At 38.6% G+C, this 20402-nt stretch overlaps 1 protein-coding gene across 3 annotated transcripts; it reads right to left on the bottom strand.

Moving 5' to 3' along the window:
• Positions 1-6520: 6520 nt before the first annotated feature.
• LOC122034200 (E3 ubiquitin-protein ligase RGLG2-like) lies at positions 6521-19898 on the bottom strand. 3 transcript variants are annotated; one of them, XM_042593338.1, is made up of 12 exons: positions 19745-19898; positions 18409-18642; positions 10428-10512; positions 9782-9922; positions 9137-9250; positions 8956-9053; positions 8684-8763; positions 8492-8597; positions 8280-8407; positions 8005-8188; positions 6881-6937; positions 6521-6807 (listed from the first exon to the last, which is right to left on the bottom strand). In XM_042593338.1, the coding sequence occupies exons 2-12, from the start codon at positions 18583-18585 to the stop codon at positions 6727-6729; spliced, it is 1251 nt and encodes a 416-aa protein (XP_042449272.1). In that variant the 5' UTR covers positions 18586-18642; positions 19745-19898; the 3' UTR covers positions 6521-6726. The 3 variants fall into 3 exon arrangements, with proteins under 3 accessions (XP_042449272.1, XP_042449274.1, XP_042449273.1); XM_042593340.1 differs by having other exon boundaries at positions 18409-18665; positions 19745-19884; XM_042593339.1 differs by having other exon boundaries at positions 18409-18661; positions 19745-19843.
• Between the last annotated feature and the right edge of the window lie 504 nt (positions 19899-20402).

Below are 20402 nucleotides of genomic sequence, written 5' to 3'. Positions count from 1 at the left end.
AGTTTGGTGTTCGGCTTGATAAGAGTTTGTTTATGTTCATTCAATATACATAAGATTAATTAAAAAAACAAGCTTGAACAGCTCGTTAAGCTAAACAAACAAGGTTGAACACATATGTGTTCAGCTCGTTAATATTCGTGAACAACGTTCGTGAACAATGTTCGTGAACAACGTTCGTGAACAATGTTCACGAACCATATTTATTAATAAAACTCTTTTCAATATGATAAATAAATAATAAAATAAATAAATAAATTTAAATTATCAATATTAATAACCAATCAAACAATTAAAAGTTTCAAACAATCAAACAAGCTTGAATTGAGAGCTTGATAACATCTACACGAACCAAGCTCAAACTAAGCTCAAACCAAGCTCAAGCCAAGCTTGAATTGAGAGCTTGATAACATCTAAATAAACCAAGCTTAAGCCAAGCTTCAACCAAGCTCAAGCTCATAAAAAATAAACCAAGCCAAGCTTGAACACTCATTTCAAAAGCTTGGTTCATTTTAAGCTCGGCTCGGCTCGGCTCGGCTCAATTATCTTATCAAACAATCTTGAACACCCCAAAGCTCGGCTCGGCTCGGCTTGTTTACATCCCTAAGTGTAGGTTTGGGAGAACGTAAGATACAATAATAATAGCCAATAATGACAAAGGTTAATTACCGATGATGTGTTACCGAGAGATGGGATCGTGAGGTCATTGTGGAACGGAAATAGAGCATAGCAATAATAAAGAATAATAACAGTCATTGCAACTGGAGAATTAAGTATCATAAAAGATGCCTGATACAACATATAGTGGATGATCCCAGGGATAGTGTGGACCAATAGTTAAGAAGATGCGACAGTTAAAAGACAAGAGGAGATGACAATCAAAGTTAGGAAGTGTGTGTCCGAATGGGTCATTTCCAAACTTGGCTTCCCCACTGCTCTAGTCTACTCTTGGTTCACTCCCAGTTGGTCCTAGGGCTCAGTCCCTCACTTCTCATGGGCATCTCTCCTAGTTTATTCTTGATCGACTCCCACGTCGGTCGGACCCCAGGGCTCAGCCCCTCATTTCTTATGACCATGGCTCCCAATTTATTCTCGGTCGACCTTTGTGCCGGTCGAACCCCCAGGACTCAGTCCCTCGCTTCTCATGGGTATGACTCCTAGTTTATTCCTGGTCGGCCCCCTTACTAGTTAGACCCCAAGGGCTCAACCCTTCACTTCTCATGGGCATGACTCCTAGTTTATTCTTGGTCGGCCCCCACACCGGTCGTACCCCCAGGACTTAGCCCCACTTCTTATGGGTATGGTGTTAGATTTTGAGAGATGTCCTGAGACAATCACCTTATGATTTTACTATTTATTTGATAAATATATATTCACTATTTGAGTGCATATTATATATTTAAATAGTCTTAAATTCATTTACTGAATGTCACAATACAATTCATAGTAAGAAAAAAATTTGTGATTGGATCACAACTTGTGATTATCATTACATGTGCAATTATGAACGTATTGAAATTTTCCTAGTCGTCGAATTGGTACATTTGGACATTATCAATTCTGTAAGACTAGCATGAGTTATACTCCTTAGTTCGGAGAAGCAGTTATTTCTCACTAGCTGCAGACATTGGGATGTCGAGAGTTAAAAGTGGATTCTAGTTATGGTAACTAGTTCATTGGAGTAACTTGCTGTAAGACTTTATATGGTTCTCTACATATATGGATATGTCTATGAAGTTCTTACTACACTACGAGTGCAAATTTCCTTCGACTTGAGGTGTACAAGTCATCTTGTTCATGGAGACTTATACTTTGACATGTTAAGCAAACATCTCTTAGAAGTGTGGACCCGAGATGATTGAGTATAAATCGAAGTGTCCGAAGGTGTTTGGATAGCCCATAATGGATTCACCGCTCCTTACGAAGAGACGTATACATTATAATCACTCGTTAGAATTATTATTCAAAGTTTTTGGCCAAAGCATCAAATGTTAAGAGTATGAGACTCTTGTACACATGTACAAGTAATTTGAACATGTAGAACGGGGAAGTATTACTTGGACTAGGTGTGACGTAGTCAACTTACTAGGAGCAAACACATAGACCATGTCCTGAACCAAGTGAGTATAAGACGAGTGAAAGGAATGAGGCATGACTCACTGTGGCTACTGAAGGGCTCAGAATTAGTTTTGAGATCAACTGTGATTTTTCAGTTAATTAGGGATCATGATCGATGTACTACTAGGTTCCACTCATGATCGTTTCATAATAAAGTAGTTAATTATGGACGACCAAGATAAATTGAGAATCTATTACGTCACACGCACTACGAGTCTCTAAAAGGCATAAAACAAGTTAGAGAATAAGATTCTCAGATCAAGAGATAAATATTTGGTTGGATAATATATAAGATAAATATAGAAATATTTGTCGAAACAGAAGTACGGATGTATCACATCTCTTATGAAATATTTGATTTAGTCATGAACCAATTTGATTTAGCCATGAACCAACTTGATTTAGTTGTGAACCAAACAAAGCGGTTAATGGACTAATTTTTGGTTAAGGCATAATGGTTTGGATTGAGACTTTCTAATCTAATTCATTAAAGAGGACTATATATTGTTATAGTTAAGAGAGAATTAATTAGCAATTCATTAATGACTTGATTAGGTTTTAGAATCTAAACCCAATATTCTCTCTCCCTCTCCCTCTCCCTCTCTCTTGCCGTCGGCCACAACAAGAGGGTCTCTTGTTGCCGTGAGCCACCCAAAGGAAGAAGATCTTCCTTTTGCTTCTTCTTCCTCTTCTTGATTCTTCTCTTTAGCTCGTGGTTAGTACCTTTCGAATGTGAAGCTTGTTCTCTTGGAGTTGTCTTGAAGAGCTCGACATGAATATGAATAGAGGCGAGATTCGATAACGTCACAAAAGGTTGATGCACTTCTCGTTACAAGTCATCCGTAAGGTATACCTAGAGTAATTATTATTTGATTTCATTTTATTTTATGATCTTGTCTGCGTGATTGTATCTTACATACGTGTGGTATATGTGAAGTAATAAATTAGTTTATTTATCGTTAAGTCTTTCGCTGTGTATGTTTATGAAATATGTTTTTAGCACACACCACATCGGGCATATCCCAACAGTGGTATCAGAGTCAGATCATGCTTCGATATGATTGTAAAATTATTTTATGGTTCATAATTAGTGTTGTAATTAATTTTTAGAATTGTTCTAGATTTATTTAAAAAAATTATTTTTGGAAGTTTCTTAAATTGTTAAGAAATTTCACTTTTGGAAAATTTCTGAAGTAATTTTGAAAAATTAAATTTATAAATATTCTTTTAATTTATAAATTATTTTTGGAATTTTATGAAATTTTAAGGAATATTCTATTTTTTTAAAAAAATTAATTTATTAGGTAATACAAAATTTGGAAAGATTATGAAATTATTAAAAAAAATCCATATTTGAGATATTCTGAATTAAATTATAGAATTTGTCTTTTTTTTGAAAATTTTGGATTTATTAAAATATTCTATTTTTAGAAAGTTTACTAAATTATTAGGAAATACCAAATTTGAAAATATTTGGAAAATCACAAAAAATATATATATTTAAATTACTCTATAGTAAATTAAGAAATATAAATTATTTATTTTCTAAATTGTTAAGAAATTAATTTAGAAATTTATTTCCAAAATAATTAAAGATTCTTAATTCATAGAAAGATTCCAGATGAAAATATGTTAATTAAATTTGAAAATTAGTTTTCTAATTTGATTAGATAAATATTAATTTATTAAAATTAGATTTATAACATATTTTATTTCTAAATAGAAATTATAACATATTTTTATTTCCAAAATAGAATTATAACATATATTGTTGGTGCAAGAAGCACCAGATGATCGAACCTAAGTTTTGATTATGGAAAAGAGTTCAAAGTTAAGCTTTCTGGTTGTTCTAACTAGTTGAACTAAGTGTGCAGAAAAGTCCTAAGTGATCTTAGGCAAAGGAAAGTTCTAGTTGAAGTTAGGCAAGTGGAAAGTTCTAGCTGTAGTTAGGCAACGAAGTCCTAGTTCGAGGGGACTGGGCAAAGTCTTAGCAGGTCGAGGACGGTGGGCAAAATCCAAGGGTCAAGATGCTAGGTGAAAGGTCTGGGTGTCAAGGGCACCAGGCGGAAGAGTAGACGGGTCAGGGATCGGATGTCCAGCATGAAGTCCTGATGTCTCGGACGCTGAGTAAAAGTCCAGACGGTCTGGAGGATTAGTCTAGCAAAAGGTAATCACTCCTGAGAGGAGTAGATGAAGACACATTTCTTAAAGAGAAAACAGTAGGTATCAGTCCGACCTAGAGTTTCAACGAAACTCAAAGTTAGGACCAAACGGTCTAGAGGCCGTCAAAATTACTCTTTATATATATTATTTATTCCTAGACTAACTCTATTTTGTAGAAAGAAGTGTTTGACAAAAGTTTGTCTGGGCACCCGAAGTTGCTCTAGGCGCCCGGGAAGACTTCGACGAAATAGCAACCCTGGGCGTGTGCCAGGCTAGGCACCCAGGCAGTCCGGGTGCCCGAAGTTGCTCCAGGTGCCTAGATAGCCAAATTCTCATTGACACGCTCAGCTAGAGTGTGATGATTGACCGCCCCACGTCAGCGGTCCAGGCGTCTGGACGTAGATGAACTTCAAGGATGAAGTTTCGAAGAAAACTCGCCATGTTAGCACAGTCCAGACGCCCAAGAGAAGATCTAAGCGCCCGAATGAGACTATAAAAAGAGGCTTCGACTAGCAACTTCAATATATCATTTCAAACATCTTCTACTTCTGTGCGCTGCTCTAAAAAAGTCTCTACGACGCTCGAAAGGTGCTTCGACGACAACTACGTTGAAGATTTCTTTCTCCAAAGTTGTCAGGATTTTTTATTGTTCAAATTGTTGGGAGCTTAACGCCCGCTAGAGGGGGGATGAATAGCATCTCACCCAAAATGTCGCTTCCTACAATTGTTACGCACAGCGGAATACAAAAACAAATACTAGCAATAGAAAGTAAACCTAATATGTTGATTTAACGTGGTTCAGAGATAAAGCTCCTACTCCACGGCTGTTCGTAAGGTGGACGATCCCAATCTGTCAGTGGATGATTCCCCGGAGAACTTCCGGCTAGCTCGCGTAGCTCCTTGTGGGTGGAGAAATCTCGCCACAACCTCGTACAAGCACGCTAGATCACTTGGGCACTTGGAGACTCTAATTAGGGTTAACCACCACTAATTTCGTCAACCTTGGCCAAGCACCCTGAGCTCTATTAAATAGAGATCGGGAGGAAAACACCTATTGTTTTCCCCGCCACCAGTTGACTGGTACAACCACCAGTCGACTGGACCTAAGTGAAATTCAACCGTTACACGCCAACGGTCGGCAACCAGTTGACTGATAAAAACACCAGTCAACTGCTACAGTAACGTTATAGCAAAACCCTAATCCTAGGATTTAACCCCCGAGTACATTCACTCGGCACTTGTCCTCACTCGACCAACTTAGACCTAGCCTTCTAGCCTCCTCTATCAGCTTTACGTCCCTCGAATGCCTCCCCATATTTCATGTCTTGCCTTCTAGAGCTTTCATCGGCCTTGTCATTATTGTCGGGTCTTCCTTTGCCAAGAGGTTGCGCCTCCGGGACTTCATCCATTGTCAAGTTACACTTGAACTTACGTTGCCAAGACTACATGCTTGGACTTACACCGCCAAAACTCATCCTTGGACTTTCCTCCTTTGCCAAGATTACACTTGGACTTTCCTTGTTGTACTTGTATCCTGCACACTCACAATGCATATCAAATATAACAATAAATCTAACTTAAATCTTTGCCCAAACTCAGGAAGTGTTGGATGAAAAGTTGCCCAAGGATTTTAAACCCTTGTCTATTGGAGAGTACGGATGTAGCAATGATCCAGAGAATCATCTCCGAAAATTCTAGAATGTTACTCTGCTGCACCAGTATAATGACATAATAAAGTACCGAGATGACAAAGTTAATTACCTGATGTATTACTGAGAGATGGGATCATGATACCGCTGTGGAATGAAACGAAGCATAACAATAATAAAGAATAATAGCAGCCGTTGCAACCGGAGAATTAAGTATCAGATGTCATTACGTGAGAAAATTATAAAATAAGTACAGAAAGCAAAAGACACGAGGGGTATGCGAACACTGATTCAATGATCTCTTTCATTTCCACCTTCCTATTTCAATTTTCATTTAAACATCGGAGGGCCTTACCGGGACAAAACCGGCGCCCTCTAATCGTGTGTTAACCTTGGGCTGGAAAGAGCACAAGGAGGATTTGACCGGCGAACATCTAAAGGTGTGCTCAGGGGCATCCAAAATCTGCCGTATCACTCACCATAATCTATGGAGTTCAATGAACTTGAGAGTTAAAATTAATTCAGTATTCATCTGGTATGAAATACTAATTGCCTACTTATCGATTTCCAGCAAGAACAAGAATTCACAAGTATAAAGCAAGAACAAGAATTTTTTCCAAGTTTATTAGTAGAAAGTAGAGAACTTCACAAATCTTGATAATGATTCAGTAATATTTACAAGCAATATCCTTGTTGAAATATTTACAAGCAACCAGTAAGAGCACTTGCGTCCTCGGCACTAGCGATAAGTAAAGACCTACAAGATCTTTATAAGCGCAACGCATTTTAGTTCGGGGGATCAGTAGAGCTTTATCCTAGTTGTAATATGAGCTTGGCACATGGGGCAACGCTGCAACTCTTTCCCACAGTCGTAGCAAGTCTGTAAAAGAACAGTTACTTGTAGTTTGACTAATCGATCGATATCGAATAGCTACTAATGGTCTTTTTCTTACCTGATGCCCACATCCAAAAGCAAGATCCTTTTGTTTCCAAAGACAAACTGGACAAGTCTGCAAGCAAGTAATTCCTCGTCGTCATAGTTTTGTCTTGATAGAGCGAGAATTAGCATTTTATACAAATCAACAAGTTCAAGCTGATATAAATCATGAGTAAATTAGCATTTGCTACATGCGCTTATGCAGATTAGAAATAGTTTCATGGGAAAAATTAAGAGCGTCCCTTTTTCATTAATCATCAAAACAACACGCCACTCCGTTTTCATTACTAGAATTACTCCTTCATACCCTACCGGTCCAAATGTATGAAAGCAGAACCGTTGCTTAGGTAAGCATTTGGGTCAACACCATGTTACTGCTATGAATCGCAGTTGTTACACGTTGTAGTAGCTACCATTCATAACTGCTACAACATGTGCGCGGGTGTGATCATGTGCACCTCAAGTCAACATTGGTCAACAACATATTGTAACAACAATTAACCTTGGTAAGATATGTGCACAGGTGAGATCGTATACAGGTGATTAATAATATGTTATAGCAGTTACGAACTGTAGCTACTACAAAGTTGTAATAGTTACGATTCATAGCTACTATAACATGAATACTAGTCAAAATCTATTCAACTTAAACTAACCAAACTTAAGGGTAATAGGATCAAAGCATAGGGGATGGGGCGAAGGTGGGGTGTTGTTTTGATGATTAATAAAAAAGAGGCACCCTTTTGATGATTCCAATAAAAAAGACACCCTTTTTTCATTTATACCCTTTCATTCACTTAATTTCCTTGCACAAGTGGAAAGAATAACAATAGACGATGGAATAATCATTAAGTGTTTCATTTTATCTATGTGGGGAAATTGATGGGCAGGTAATGAAATTCTATGAATAGGCGAAATTTAGGTTGAACCACAGGTTAGTCTATAGAGGTAATTGTTATAACATACACAAATATACAAGTCTAAGAGGAAAAAAGATACTACAGTTTTAGATGAGATGCGATAGTAAATGACATGATTCGATAAGATGCTATTTTGCTCTCTATTTGGGATCTTCATTGTAGCTAAGCATAAAGCATTTACTGAAAGCAAACAAATTCAGAGAATTAAAGCCATTTGTACCAGTTTCTCCTCTATAAGTCTTTCAGATGAAATAGCTTGTGCACTTCTAGTGATTCCAGGTCCTTGCTCGAAGCTGCTGGCAGTTCTGGGGAATGCAGGTCCTTGCTCGAAGCTGCTTGATCTTGAATAACGGTTCCTGGTTGGTGGAGGTAGAGAAACCCTGTCAGGTATCCCTCTTCGTCGACTGAAAAAACAGCATACAGATAGAATGAGCCACACTTTTCATATTTCTAATGGGTGATTATTAACAAGAATTAAGGAATTTGGATACATACCCCAAAAGTTGAAGGTCTATTGTTGCCTTATATTGTGAAGGGATCTCCATCAGTGCTGCAAGTGCAAATTCTGCCTCCTTTCGACTCGTAGGAATGTTTCTAGATATTATCTCCGTAAAATTCACAAACTGCATAGGGAATAACAAAATAAAGGCAATAAAGCATATATAAGTAGAAAGACAACAAAAATTTCTTTAGGTGTATCTTGCAACCTGGAAATTATCAAATGCCCGGGAAGGTATATTGTCATCAAATTCACGCATCATATCCCACGGACCATCACCAACTCCAACCAAAATTATTGACAATGGAAAATCACTAAAAGTAAAGAACAAACAGTCAGATAAGGGTTGTCAGAAAATAAGGACAAGATGAAGCATTGTGAAATCTCAGTTGGCAAATACCTAGCTTTAACTATTGCATTTATGGTATCTCTCTCTTGTGGACTTAATTGCCCATATTGTGTGTCAACACTTCTTGTTACCTATGTACAAATAAAACAAAAATAAACAAAGTTTTACTGAAACAATTTGAAACTTGGTATCAGACTAAACCAAATATGTGAACTAACTCATCACAGCCACCTTGAAAGAAAATATTAGGACAAGCAGCATGAAATAAGGAAGTAGGCAAGAATATTGGATAGAGGCAACACTATGCAGAATCATTAACTGACCTGTCCATCAGCGATTATGAGTAGAACATGGTACTGCCCACCAGAGTTGTCTACAATGCCTATGGCAGTTTCAATAATTGGTGCAAAAGATGTTGGTCCTGAATGAAAATTGAGCACGCAAGTCAGCACAAACAGTACAGAACTGATATGAATTTCAAAGAGGAAGAGGCACAATACAGACCAGCTAGGCGGAGATTTGGCACTAGCTCCTTGTATCGTTCCAGTGCTTCTTCAAATCCTTCACATGGTCGGTTATCTGGATAAAAGCTGAATATTTCCTGATCATGGGTAGAAGCTGCACGATGAACAAGAACATATATAATCATCTAAAAATGTCTAGATAGTGTAGTATCTGATTTGCCTTCCAAGTTTTGACACAAAAGTATGCAGCGCTAAATGACCAATGGTAAGTCATAACACAATTTTAACAAATTTAGAATGAACTTTCAATTTTAACAAATTTACACATATATTATTAATTTTATAACAAGTGTAGCATATGATTAATTTAACAAATTATATTTTTTTAAATATGATCAATGTATATGACTTCTTTGATTGTTAGGATAAGGGAATCATTTTTAACTAAATAGTTAATAATAATAATAATTTAAGTTAAAAAAATTCATATAAAAATGTCATGTGATGTGTTATGAAAATATTAGTTAATGTGTTAAATTAATAACGTGTTATATTGATATAAAATTGAAGGTATATGCATAAATTTGTTAAAATTGAAATTTCATGCTGAATTCATTAACATATTCAAAGTTTGTGCTCTATTTAGCAATTATCCAAATAGAATTATTCAAAAAATTATACTAACCATCACCAAATCCAAAGCATGGAATAAGATTATCTTCATCAAAAGAAGAGAGTGTCCTTCCAATAATAGATATTGCTTGCTGGTAGGGGTTTGGACCACTTCCAATGTCATGCAGACACCGGCGGTTGAAAGAAACTTTCCCTAACAACATTCGCCAGACAGTTAATATGAAATATTAATATAGTTAATAAGACACTTTTTCCTAAGAAAAAAGATGAGAATATGAAAAAAAAGGAAATCTACAAGCTTGAAAGTATATACCGACTCCCATTGTTACTCCATCAGCACAAGCTTTCTTAAATTTTATGATATATAAAGAGGCAAAAAACTTGGTCTTTCTAAAATGAGTAGCACTGCTCATGAATATCATAAAAAAAGGTTTTGATATGGTAATGCAAGAAGGCCCCTTAAATCTTTATGGATCAGCATAATCAAGTACCAGCTATATTCAAATAGGACATTTTGTAATTTGCAATCTTATGTAGACTACATTCTACAGTCAACATTCTCCAAATACCTCAGTGAAATTTAAATTGATGAATGTAACCTTCAAAATTATGTTGGAACTTTTCATCTACTGATATGCCATGCAGCACTAGGAAATTGATGAAAAAATATAAAAAAGAAAGGGGTTGTAAGTCTGGACCTGTCCACTCATTGCTCTTTGTAAAATCAATGCCCACAATCAGATTAGAAGATTCAAGACCTGCTTCTGCAAGCGCATCGGTAACCTAGAAAAATATTCATTGTATGATTATTTGGAAAAAATAACATGGATCACATTGGATAAAGTAACTAAAATAGTGGGCATGGCATGACCAACTAAAGTTACTATATGTCAGCAAACAACATAAATTTTCCATACTGCTCTTTAGATTATAATATATTGTTTATCAGGAAAGTAATATGTATATAAATAACAATTTCCCAAAAGTGAGATCCATTAGGGTTCAAATAACCAACTACTAGTAGTAAAAAACTAAAAAGGATAACAAGCAGTGTGATGTGTGACTCAAATTTGGTGAGCTTGTAGAGAGATATAGTCAAGATGTATTTGCTGTTTCTAGAGAGAGTTATGTAGGGGTTTTTTATAGTCATCACGAAGTGACTATTCTTGTATGTCCTTGAGGAATTATACCTCATCAACATAGAGAAATCTTCCTCCTTGTATGTGTTTTCCCCCTGTTTTTGGGTTTTCCACATAAGTATTAATGTATGTCTAGTCTTCTCATTTTTGTGTGTTGATGGCCTAGTTGCAGGTGCTACAACAAATTGGCATCAAAGCAATAACATTGTTGAAGTAAAATCTTTTGTTCATCAACATCAACATTACATTTGCTGTATGGTAGGTACATGTTAGCAATTGTCACACATTTGGATTTTGAAGGCATTCTAGCTTTCAGAAAACTAGAAAAGTAATTTTCTGTAATCTAAAAAGAAGAAAATGGAAACAAACAATCTATCTGTAAGATTCTATACTGACCACTTTTGTAAGAAAAGAAAAGTAAACTAAGAAGAAACAACACGTGGCTTCACATTTTCTTTCATTTTTTTTAAATACATATAGAAGAAAGAGAAGCCTGTGGATTCACTCTATTTCATTGCATTGAGCTTTTTTATATAATTTTTATGTTTAATTGATAATTTAATTAATTTTCTGATAGGTATGTATTAAAAATTTTAAATTCCACGTTACAATTTCATAAGGAACAAGATTTAAATTATAGCTCAAACAATATAAAATATATAATTTACTTTAATTAATTTAAATATTTTTTAATTTATTCATGCAGGGCATGGGTACTAACACTAGTTAGTGAAACTGCATGTATGAGTGAATTGTTGGTGCAATTTCCAGTAGGTCAAGGTTGACCTAGTTGACCAAGTGTAAACCTTGATCATGGTTTCGATGTTTGACAATACAGAAAGACATGTAGACATGGACAATACAGGTGCAGTTGTCCATGCGGAGAGATACTGATCAGGGTCTGATCAGGTTGAATGAAGAAGAGTCACGTAGGTCAAGGTTGACCGGATACTTGACTGGGAAGTCCTAACTGGGATGTTAGGCAGATTGGAAATCCTAGTGAGTGAAGCTAGGTGAAAGTCCCGGTGAGTGAAGCCAGGCAGTCGGGAAATCCTGGTGAGTGAAGCCAGGTGAAAATCCTAGTGAGTGAAGCTAGGTGAAAGGGAAAACCCTGGTGAGTGAAGCCAGGAAGACGGAAAAGTCCTGGTGAGTGAAGCCAGGCAGTTTGGAAGTCCTGGTGAGTGAAGCCGGGCAGATGGAAAACCCTGGTGAGTGAAGCCAGGTAAAAGTCCTAGTGAGTGAAGCTAGGTGAAAGTCCTGGTGAGTGAAGCCGGGCAAGGGAAAAATCCAGATGGATCAAGGGTGATCGGACATCTGGTGTTGGAAAGACCAAGTGGGTCAAAGGGATTGACCGGACACTTGGTGGGGAGTCTTAGCAGGTCAAGGGAGTGACCGGATGCTAAGCATGATGTACCAACAGGTCAAGGTTGATCGGATGTTGGTTTGGAAGGCTTGGGACTTGGTTTGGGCAAAAACCAAGCTCTGGATCGATCAGTGGATCGATCTGATCGGTCTGGTGACCGATCAGTAACCAAACAGTATGCTACTGTATGTTATCTGATCGGTCTGCAGACCGATCAGAAAGCGAACAGAAGTTCGGGAGAAAAGGAAGGGACATGCATGCTGATCGGTCCCTGGACCGATCAGAGGAAGCTCTGATCGGTCCCCAGGACCGATCAGGGTCTTCCTGGACCGATCAGGATATGTCCTGATCGGTCCAGGTATATCCGTTGAGATTCAACGGGTATCTCCGTCTTCTTCGCTGTCTGCTTTGCAGGTGCAGTTGCAGGTTCAGGCTATATAAAGGAGATCGAGGGCTGCTACAGGATACTTTTTCTGGTTCGAAGCTTCTGCTTCTTCTTCTTCGCTGCTGTGATTTGAGCTTTGCTGAGCTCGCTTCTGCTTGAAGCTTCGTGTGAGCTTCATCGGCTGGTTCCTGCTGTTGTAGGCGTCTTGTGAAGCTGCTGCTTCATCCAGTCGAAGAGAAGAAGGCAAGCTAGTGTTGTTACATTTATGTTCTTAGCTTCTTGCTGTACTTGTACTTCTGCTTGCTGTTGCAAAGTTTGTGGCGAGGTTTCTCCACCCAGAAGGAGTGTTCATTAGCCGGTTCTCCGGGGTCTCATCCACCGACGGATTGGTAGGCTTCGTCCACCTTACGGACACGCCGAGGAGTAGGAGTTTATCTCCGAACCTCGTTACATCGCTGCGTGTTGAGGTTTGATCTTCTTGTCTTTGTTTCTTTGTTTTATTTTCCGCTGCGCTAACGTCAACTTGTAGAAAGAAACGAAGATTTGGGGTCGGCTATTCACACCCCCCCTCTCTAGCCGCGACCGTCGATCCTAACAAGTGGTATCAGAGCAAGGTTGCTCTTCGTCGGATTAACACCCGAGGGAGCACAAGCTAGAGAATGGATCGACTTGGAGAAGACGTCACGATTCCACCCGTCTACGATCGCGACGACTTCGCGTTTTGGAAGGTAAGAATGAAGTACTTTCTTATGACTAACCTAGAAAATTGGAGGTGTGTGTAATTAGGTTTTACTCCTCCATTGGATAAAGAAGGAGAACTTTTGGAGAAGAAGAAGTGGACGAAGGAGCAAATCCACCAATCAACCATCAATGATGAGGTAACGAAAATCATTGAATTTTCTTTACCTAATGATGTTTTGTGTAGGATAGGTGGATATAACGATGCCAAGGAGTTGTGGAATAACTTGGCAAAGTTCCATGAGGAGAACTCCACTTCAAGTCATGAAGAGGAGTCAAGTGAGCCAAGTAGCTCACATCATGAAGGAATGGATTTAGAGGTTGAGGGCTACTCAACATCTAAGGAAGAAGAGGAGGAGAGTTCCTCTTCAAGATCGGAGCAAGAATAAGAAGCTTCTATCTCCGGAAGGGATGAAGAAGAGAGCTCACATCCATCCTCAACCCTAGGTAACTCAAGCCATTTAATTTCAAATAAATTACACATAATGTGCTTTGAGTGTAGGGAATTTGGGCATTACAAGAGTAAGTGTCCAAAGAGGGTTAGGAAGACCCCACCGGCGCCAAAGGTCAAGGAAGCCGGAGTCCCGACACGCAAAGGCAAGGAGCACGTGGTGTGCTTCCAATGCAAGCGAAAGGGACACTATAGGAGTCAATGTCCGAGGGGGAGGCAACCTCACAAAGACAAGAGACCGAGCACGTCAATAGGGGGAGCCAAGGCAAACCCTAAGGTAACATTTAAGTCTCATTCTTGCAATAAGACACATGCTAGTAGTTTTGTTACAATTGTTAATAATGATAAGCATGTTAACTTTAGGAACCAATACATGAGCTTAGGAGCCAAACATGTTAACCTAGATAAGGATAATACTAGAAATGTCAACCCTAGAATTAACCCATCTAAGGCTAAGGAAAATCTAGGTAGAAATCCCAAATCATCTAGACATATGCTTAGGAATACCTCAAAGAAAAATGATAAATTAAAGCTTGAGGTATTAGAGAAAGAAAATCAAGTCTTGAGGTCAAGACTTGACTCTCTAGAAAAGGCTCTTGAGGATTTGACTCTAGGGTCTAGGGGTCAAAAACCCAAGTCCAAGGACAAGAAAGGTTTGGGTCACAAACCTAAGTCCCAAGTGGTCAAGCCCACTTATCACAATGTTCCATTCGATTATGGAACAAAATCTAGGGCTAGGAAGACCATCACCAAGGTCACAAGGGGAGTCACCCCTAGAGTTGATCTTGATGAGTCCCAAATGACCAAGGCTTTAAAGCCTAGGAGGGTCATTAGGAGGGTTGCTAGGGAAGTCATCCCTAGTGAATATTTAGTGAACCCAATGAGCTCCAATAGGTATTGGGTTCCTAGGAGCGTGATTCCATCACGCTAGACGGTTTAAGGTATGTCAACCTCACTTGAATAGGTAGTTAACCTAATCATGGCAAAAGGTGGCACTTTAGGAATTTTCAAGGTGTAATCAAGCCTTGAAAATGAAATGGAAAATTATTCCTAAGGTGATTAGGATGTGTCAATCACATTTGAGGAGCTTCCTAGAGTCAATCTAATTGGCACATAATTAACCAAAAATCTTTGGTATATGATTTTAGGTCTATTACACTTAGGAATATAGAACCTATGGCAAAATGATCAAGATTATCAAAAATGGCAACTAAGGCTAGAATTAGGTATTTTCTATACCTTTATATGTTGTTTGCCATATATTGATCGTCATATGCCATGTCATGACATCATACTTAATTTATTATCATTTGAAGTGGCATGATAATGCTTAGGTTAGTTAAATGTCATTTTTTATTTTAGTTTCATACTTTATGCCATGACATCATGACATTGGCACATGTTTTTACTTATGATATCGTTATATGCCATGTCATCATCTTTTGTATTTATAATCAATTAACTTGATTTAAGGATAAACAACACAATTTGATATGGAGATCAAATTGTTGTTTAGAAAATGCATGAGAACTTAGCCTAAGACGACCTAAACTCATATCTCACATCAAAATTGACTTGGATGTGTTTGATACACCTTAGATGTGTGTGAGATATTAGGATGATGAGTTAGGATCAAGGTGCATAGTTCTTATACCTAGATGAGCCTAATTCTAATTGGAGGATCATAGGGAAAGCTTGTGTACAAGTCATGTACATTTAGCCCTAAGATTGTGGTTCTAAATTAAATGGTTTAAAATCATTTCAAAATTGATTTGAAAAACCTTGATGAAGCTTTTCTAGTGATAGCATTCATCATTGAGCAAGTTGATACAAAGTTTTTGAAACTTTGAGCTATTTCAAAACTTTTCGAACTTTGTATCAAGATTTGAAAATGAAAGTTATTTTCATAGAAAACTATTTTTTCTTGATAGTATATGTTATGAGGAATGTATCCTCAAAGTGTTACAATTTTTGGAATTTTCTAGGAGTTTCTGAATTTCGGGAGGAAAATCAGAAATTCTGATATCAGTCTTGTGGACCGATAAGAGAGGATTCTGATCGGTCCAGGAAAGTGTGGATCGGTCACTAGGACCGATCCAGGAGAGTGTGGATCGGTTTGGTGACCGATCCAGTGAAGGCCTGATCGGTCTGGTGACCGATCAGGGCGTGCCAAATTGCTGATTTTCGACTGGTTGTCTGAAATTTCAGCTCGGGAATTGGTATTTTAGGTTTCTAAAGGTTTGAAACTCTCCAAGACATTGTTGGTGCAATGGTCAAGGGGGAGTTGATATTTAGGGGGAGTGTTACCTATTAGTCAAGGAGGAGTTGACTTTTAGGGGGAGTTATGTTTGAGGATGAGTGATATGGGATTATCACTTAGTTGATTGTTGACTTTAATATCAAGGGGGAAATTAAGGGTTTCAATGAAAGGTATGGGACTTTCATTAGGAAGAAACTCTTGACCTTGATTCACTCTTTTTGATGTGTGTCAAAAAGGGGGAGAATGGAGAATGTCTAGGAAATGTTCAAGAAAGAACATTGGAGTTTGTGGAAGAATGAAGAGTTATGAAGGGTATGAGACCATTATTATTGTGTTGATCACAACGAGTGAAGTTGTGAACAACGATGACTTACTCTTCAGGGGGGAGAGTTTGTTGATGTGTGCCAATATGGGGAGAATGAAGGGTTTAAGTTAGGCCTTCATTATCTAAGAAGGAGGTTGCCTTCTTAGAAGGAGAATGTAAGGTTGTAACTTATGTTTCATTACCTAGTGGCATGAAGAAAGTTGAGGCTATTGGATTAGCCTAACTTAAAGGTATTGTCAAATATCAAAAAAGGGGAGATTGTTGGTGCAATTTCCAGTAGGTCAAGGTTGACCTAGTTGACCAAGCGTAAACCTTGGTCATGGTTTCGATGTTTGACAATACAGAAAGACATGTAGACATGGACAATGCAGGTGCAGTTGTCCATGCGGAGAGATACTGATCAGGGTCTGATCAGGTTGAATGAAGAAGAGTCAAGTAGGTCAAGGTTGACCGGATACTTGACTGGGAAGTCCTAACTGGGATGTTAGGCAGATTGAAAATCCTAGTGAGTGAAAGTCCTAGTGAGTGAAACCAGGCAGTCGGGAAATCCTGGTGAGTGAAGCCAGGTGAAAATCCTAGTGAGTGAAGCTAGGTGAAAGGGAAAACCCTGGTGAGTGAAGCCAGGCAGTTTGGAAGTCCTGGTGAGTGAAGCCGGGCAGATGGAAAACCCTGGTGAGTGAAGCCAGGTAAAAGTCCTAGTGAGTGAAGCTAGGTGAAAGTCCTGGTGAGTGAAGCCGGACAAGGGAAAAATCCAGATGGATCAAGGGTGATCGGACATCTGGTGTTGGAAAGACCAAGTGGGTCAAAGGGATTGACCGGACACTTGGTGGGGAGTCTTAGCAGGTCAAGGGAGTGACCGGATGCTAAGCATGATGTACCAACAGGTCAAGGTTGACCGGATGTTGGTTTGGAAGGCTTGGGACTTGGTTTGGGCAAAAACCAAGCTCTGGATCGATCAGTGGATCGATCCAGTGATACACTGGGTATCTAGATCAGAATGCAAGAACGATCGGGAGAAAAGGAAGGGACATGCATGCTGATCGGTCCCTGGACCGATCAGAGGAAGCTCTGATCGGTCCCAGGACCGATCAGGGTCTTATTGGACTGATCAGGATATGTCCTGATCGGTCCAGGTATATCCGTTGAGATTCAACGGGTATCTCCGTCTTCTTCGCTGTCTGCTTTGCAGGTGCAGTTGCAGGTTCAGGCTATATAAAGGAGATCGAGGGCTGCTACAAAAAACTTCTTCTTCTGGTCCGAAGCTTCTGCTTCTTCTTCTTCACTGCTGTGATTTGAGCTTTGCTGAGCTCGCTTCTGCTTGAAGCTTCGTGTGAGCTTCATCGGCTGGTTCCTGCTGTTGTAGGCGTCTTGTGAAGCTGCTGCTTCATCCAGTCGAAGAGAAGAAGGCAAGCTAGTGTTGTTACATTTATGTTCTTAGCTTCTTGCTGTACTTGTACTTCTGCTTGCTGTTGCAAAGTTTGTGGCGAGGTTTCTCCACCCAGAAGGAGTGTTCATTAGCCGGTTCTCCGGGGTCTCATCCACCGACGGATTGGTAGGCTTCGTCCACCTTACGGACACGCCGAGGAGTAGGAGTTTATCTCCGAACCTCGTTACATCGCTGCGTGTTGAGGTTTGATCTTCTTGTCTTTGTTTCTTTGTTTTATTTTCCGCTGCGCTAACGTCAACTTGTAGAAAGAAACGAAGATTTGGGGTCGGCTATTCACACCCCCCCTCTCTAGCCGCGACCGTCGATCCTAACATGAATGACATAATGATCAATAGTGGGAGATAACAATTATTTTTAGTAAATTTCAGCCCTCCAGTAAACAAGTAGCTTTATCAACTTCCAATGAGAATACATCTACCACCTTGTAGATGTAGCAGATTCATAAAGCCGAATAGAAAAAAGTTATCTAAAAACAACCATATCATCAAGGCAAGATACTGCTGATATACTCTGAAATTGAGAATTTGATGACAGGAAAACATTAGCAAATTCTGTTTTGACTAAAATATACCTGACTGAGTGTCTGATAATCGTCATTGATTCTTGAATACCTTTTTTGCACCCTGTTTGTTGATTCAGGCTGTGCATAGCTTGTAGTAGTGGAGTACCTTGGCGAATAACCTGAAGTGTACCCAGGATCATTTGGGTAGCGATAAGAACTGCGTTGTTTAGATTCTCCCGTTCCCATTCTCACAGTTCCAACACACTGCAACTCTCCAACAGCTAGGTCTTCCTCAGTCTTCCTCTGTAAATGAAATTCTAAGCTGACTAAAAAGGCATAATTCATTAGATTTAAGTAACTAGAAATCAATTTCTTTTGCAATCAATTAGTTGTTATAATCGCAGAGAGTGAGAAAAACCCGTTATCTCTATAAGGAAGCAGGAAAAACCAGAATATTAGAAGCTTAATTTAGGAAAAAGTAATAGTGCAGTAAATAACCTTATAGCAGAAAGAACGACCTTTCAGTAATCTATTTAAGTACAATATTTAAGCGTAATTGATTATTTTTGCCAAAAAAAACTAGTGCATTTGATTTGATAGAAACCAATTGATAAGCTAATTTGTGTTGAGGACAAACTTCTCGCATGAGAGGCTCAAAATCTACTACTTCAGTAGGCCATTCAAAATTTCATGTATAGAGTCTCGATCCCAATTCAGACATGCAAATGAAAAGGTAACACATCCGGTTCATGTCAATAGCTAGCCAAAAAAATCTACTACTTCAGCAGGCCATTCAAAATTTCATGTATAGAGTCTCTCCAACAAACAACAAACAACAAACAAACAAATATTTACTTCCTGCCAAAAAATTATGCAGACAACTAGAGCTCTCAAAACTTGAATACCACCCCCAATACATATGACAAAGAGGCAATAAGTTGAGAGAAGAAGCCAATCCCATCTTGCTGCAATCGGGACTGAAAAGAATTGTGCTTGTTTCTTAGGTCAATGGGACAATCCAGACAAAGAGAAACATAGCATGACCTAAGACCACTACCAAACAAGGAACGAAAAATTCATCTGGGGGCAAAGTATCATCTTCAATATGGACCTCCAGAAACTCAAAATTCACAACTCCTGAAGCAGTAAACAAAAGCGAAGAAGGCGCATTCAGGAACCAATAGCGCTCACAACCCCATTCCCAGCAAGAATCAAACTTTAAGAGAAGTCCATGCTCACTCAAGGCCTTTAAGACGGAAAAAAGCATCAATTCATCAAATCAAGTCGAAGAAAACCCCAAATCCAGCTCAATCCAACGTTTGAAACTCACAAAAACAAAATCAACAACTAAAGCCAGCATCAAAACGCAGTTTTTCCCACTGCGCGAGTGCTGAAGAACGCTCACCAACACTAAACGAGCGCAATTCCTCCTCCGCCAAGGCTCGCGCGCGATCGGAACTCACCGAGACAGAGGCCACCGGAGGCGTAGAACCGTGGAGGATAAATAAAAGAGCTCCTCCAAAGTCCCAACAACACTCAAGACGTAACTATATATTTCCGACCCAAAAAGTGTACCCGAACGTGGAAATGGTATAAACTATTGATACTATGGTAAGTCTTTGGGTATATTCTATCGGGGTGAGTTGATCAAATCTTTGGAGGGTCAAGTCAATCCAAAGCGAGTTCTCTTTTCGTTCCTTCTCTTTTTATCGGTTTCGGGCGACACGCGGAAGGATGATGTCGTTTCGGATGGATCACCGCGTTTAGGTTTGTGACGTCGCTGACTACGTAATCATGTGAGGAAAAGTGATTTACTCGTACTTAGGCCTCTGCCAATTTATTTTTAGGCTAATAAAAAAAATAAATCATGATTAATTATTAGTTATTAATATAGGTAGCTAAAATATATATATAAAAAAAGACATACTCAAATATTTATATTGAGTTTCGACTTAAAACTTTATATAGTAATTTCTCTTGTTTCAACTATAGCATAGATTTAAATACCATTAAATTATGTGCATTTATTTAAAAAAATATAATTTTCTATTCAAAATACTTTT

This window comes from Zingiber officinale, chromosome 11B, assembly GCF_018446385.1.
Source record: "Zingiber officinale cultivar Zhangliang chromosome 11B, Zo_v1.1, whole genome shotgun sequence".
NCBI classification, from domain to species: Eukaryota; Viridiplantae; Streptophyta; class Magnoliopsida; order Zingiberales; family Zingiberaceae; genus Zingiber; species Zingiber officinale.
Note: the sequence above shows the minus strand (reverse complement) of the source record. Positions and strands in the feature narration are given on the sequence as shown.

Excerpts from the sequence above, each read along its gene's own strand:
- LOC122034200 (XM_042593338.1), bottom strand. The coding sequence starts at position 18,585 with ATGGGAACGGGAGAATCTAAACAACGCAGTTCTTATCGCTACCCAAAT. Across the intron at positions 9,054-9,136 it reads GCCAAATCTCCGCCTAGCTG|GACCAACATCTTTTGCACCA; the intron begins GTCTGTATTGTG and ends ATTTTCATTCAG. Across the intron at positions 8,189-8,279 it reads ATAGACCTTCAACTTTTGGG|TCGACGAAGAGGGATACCTG; the intron begins GTATGTATCCAA and ends CTGTTTTTTCAG.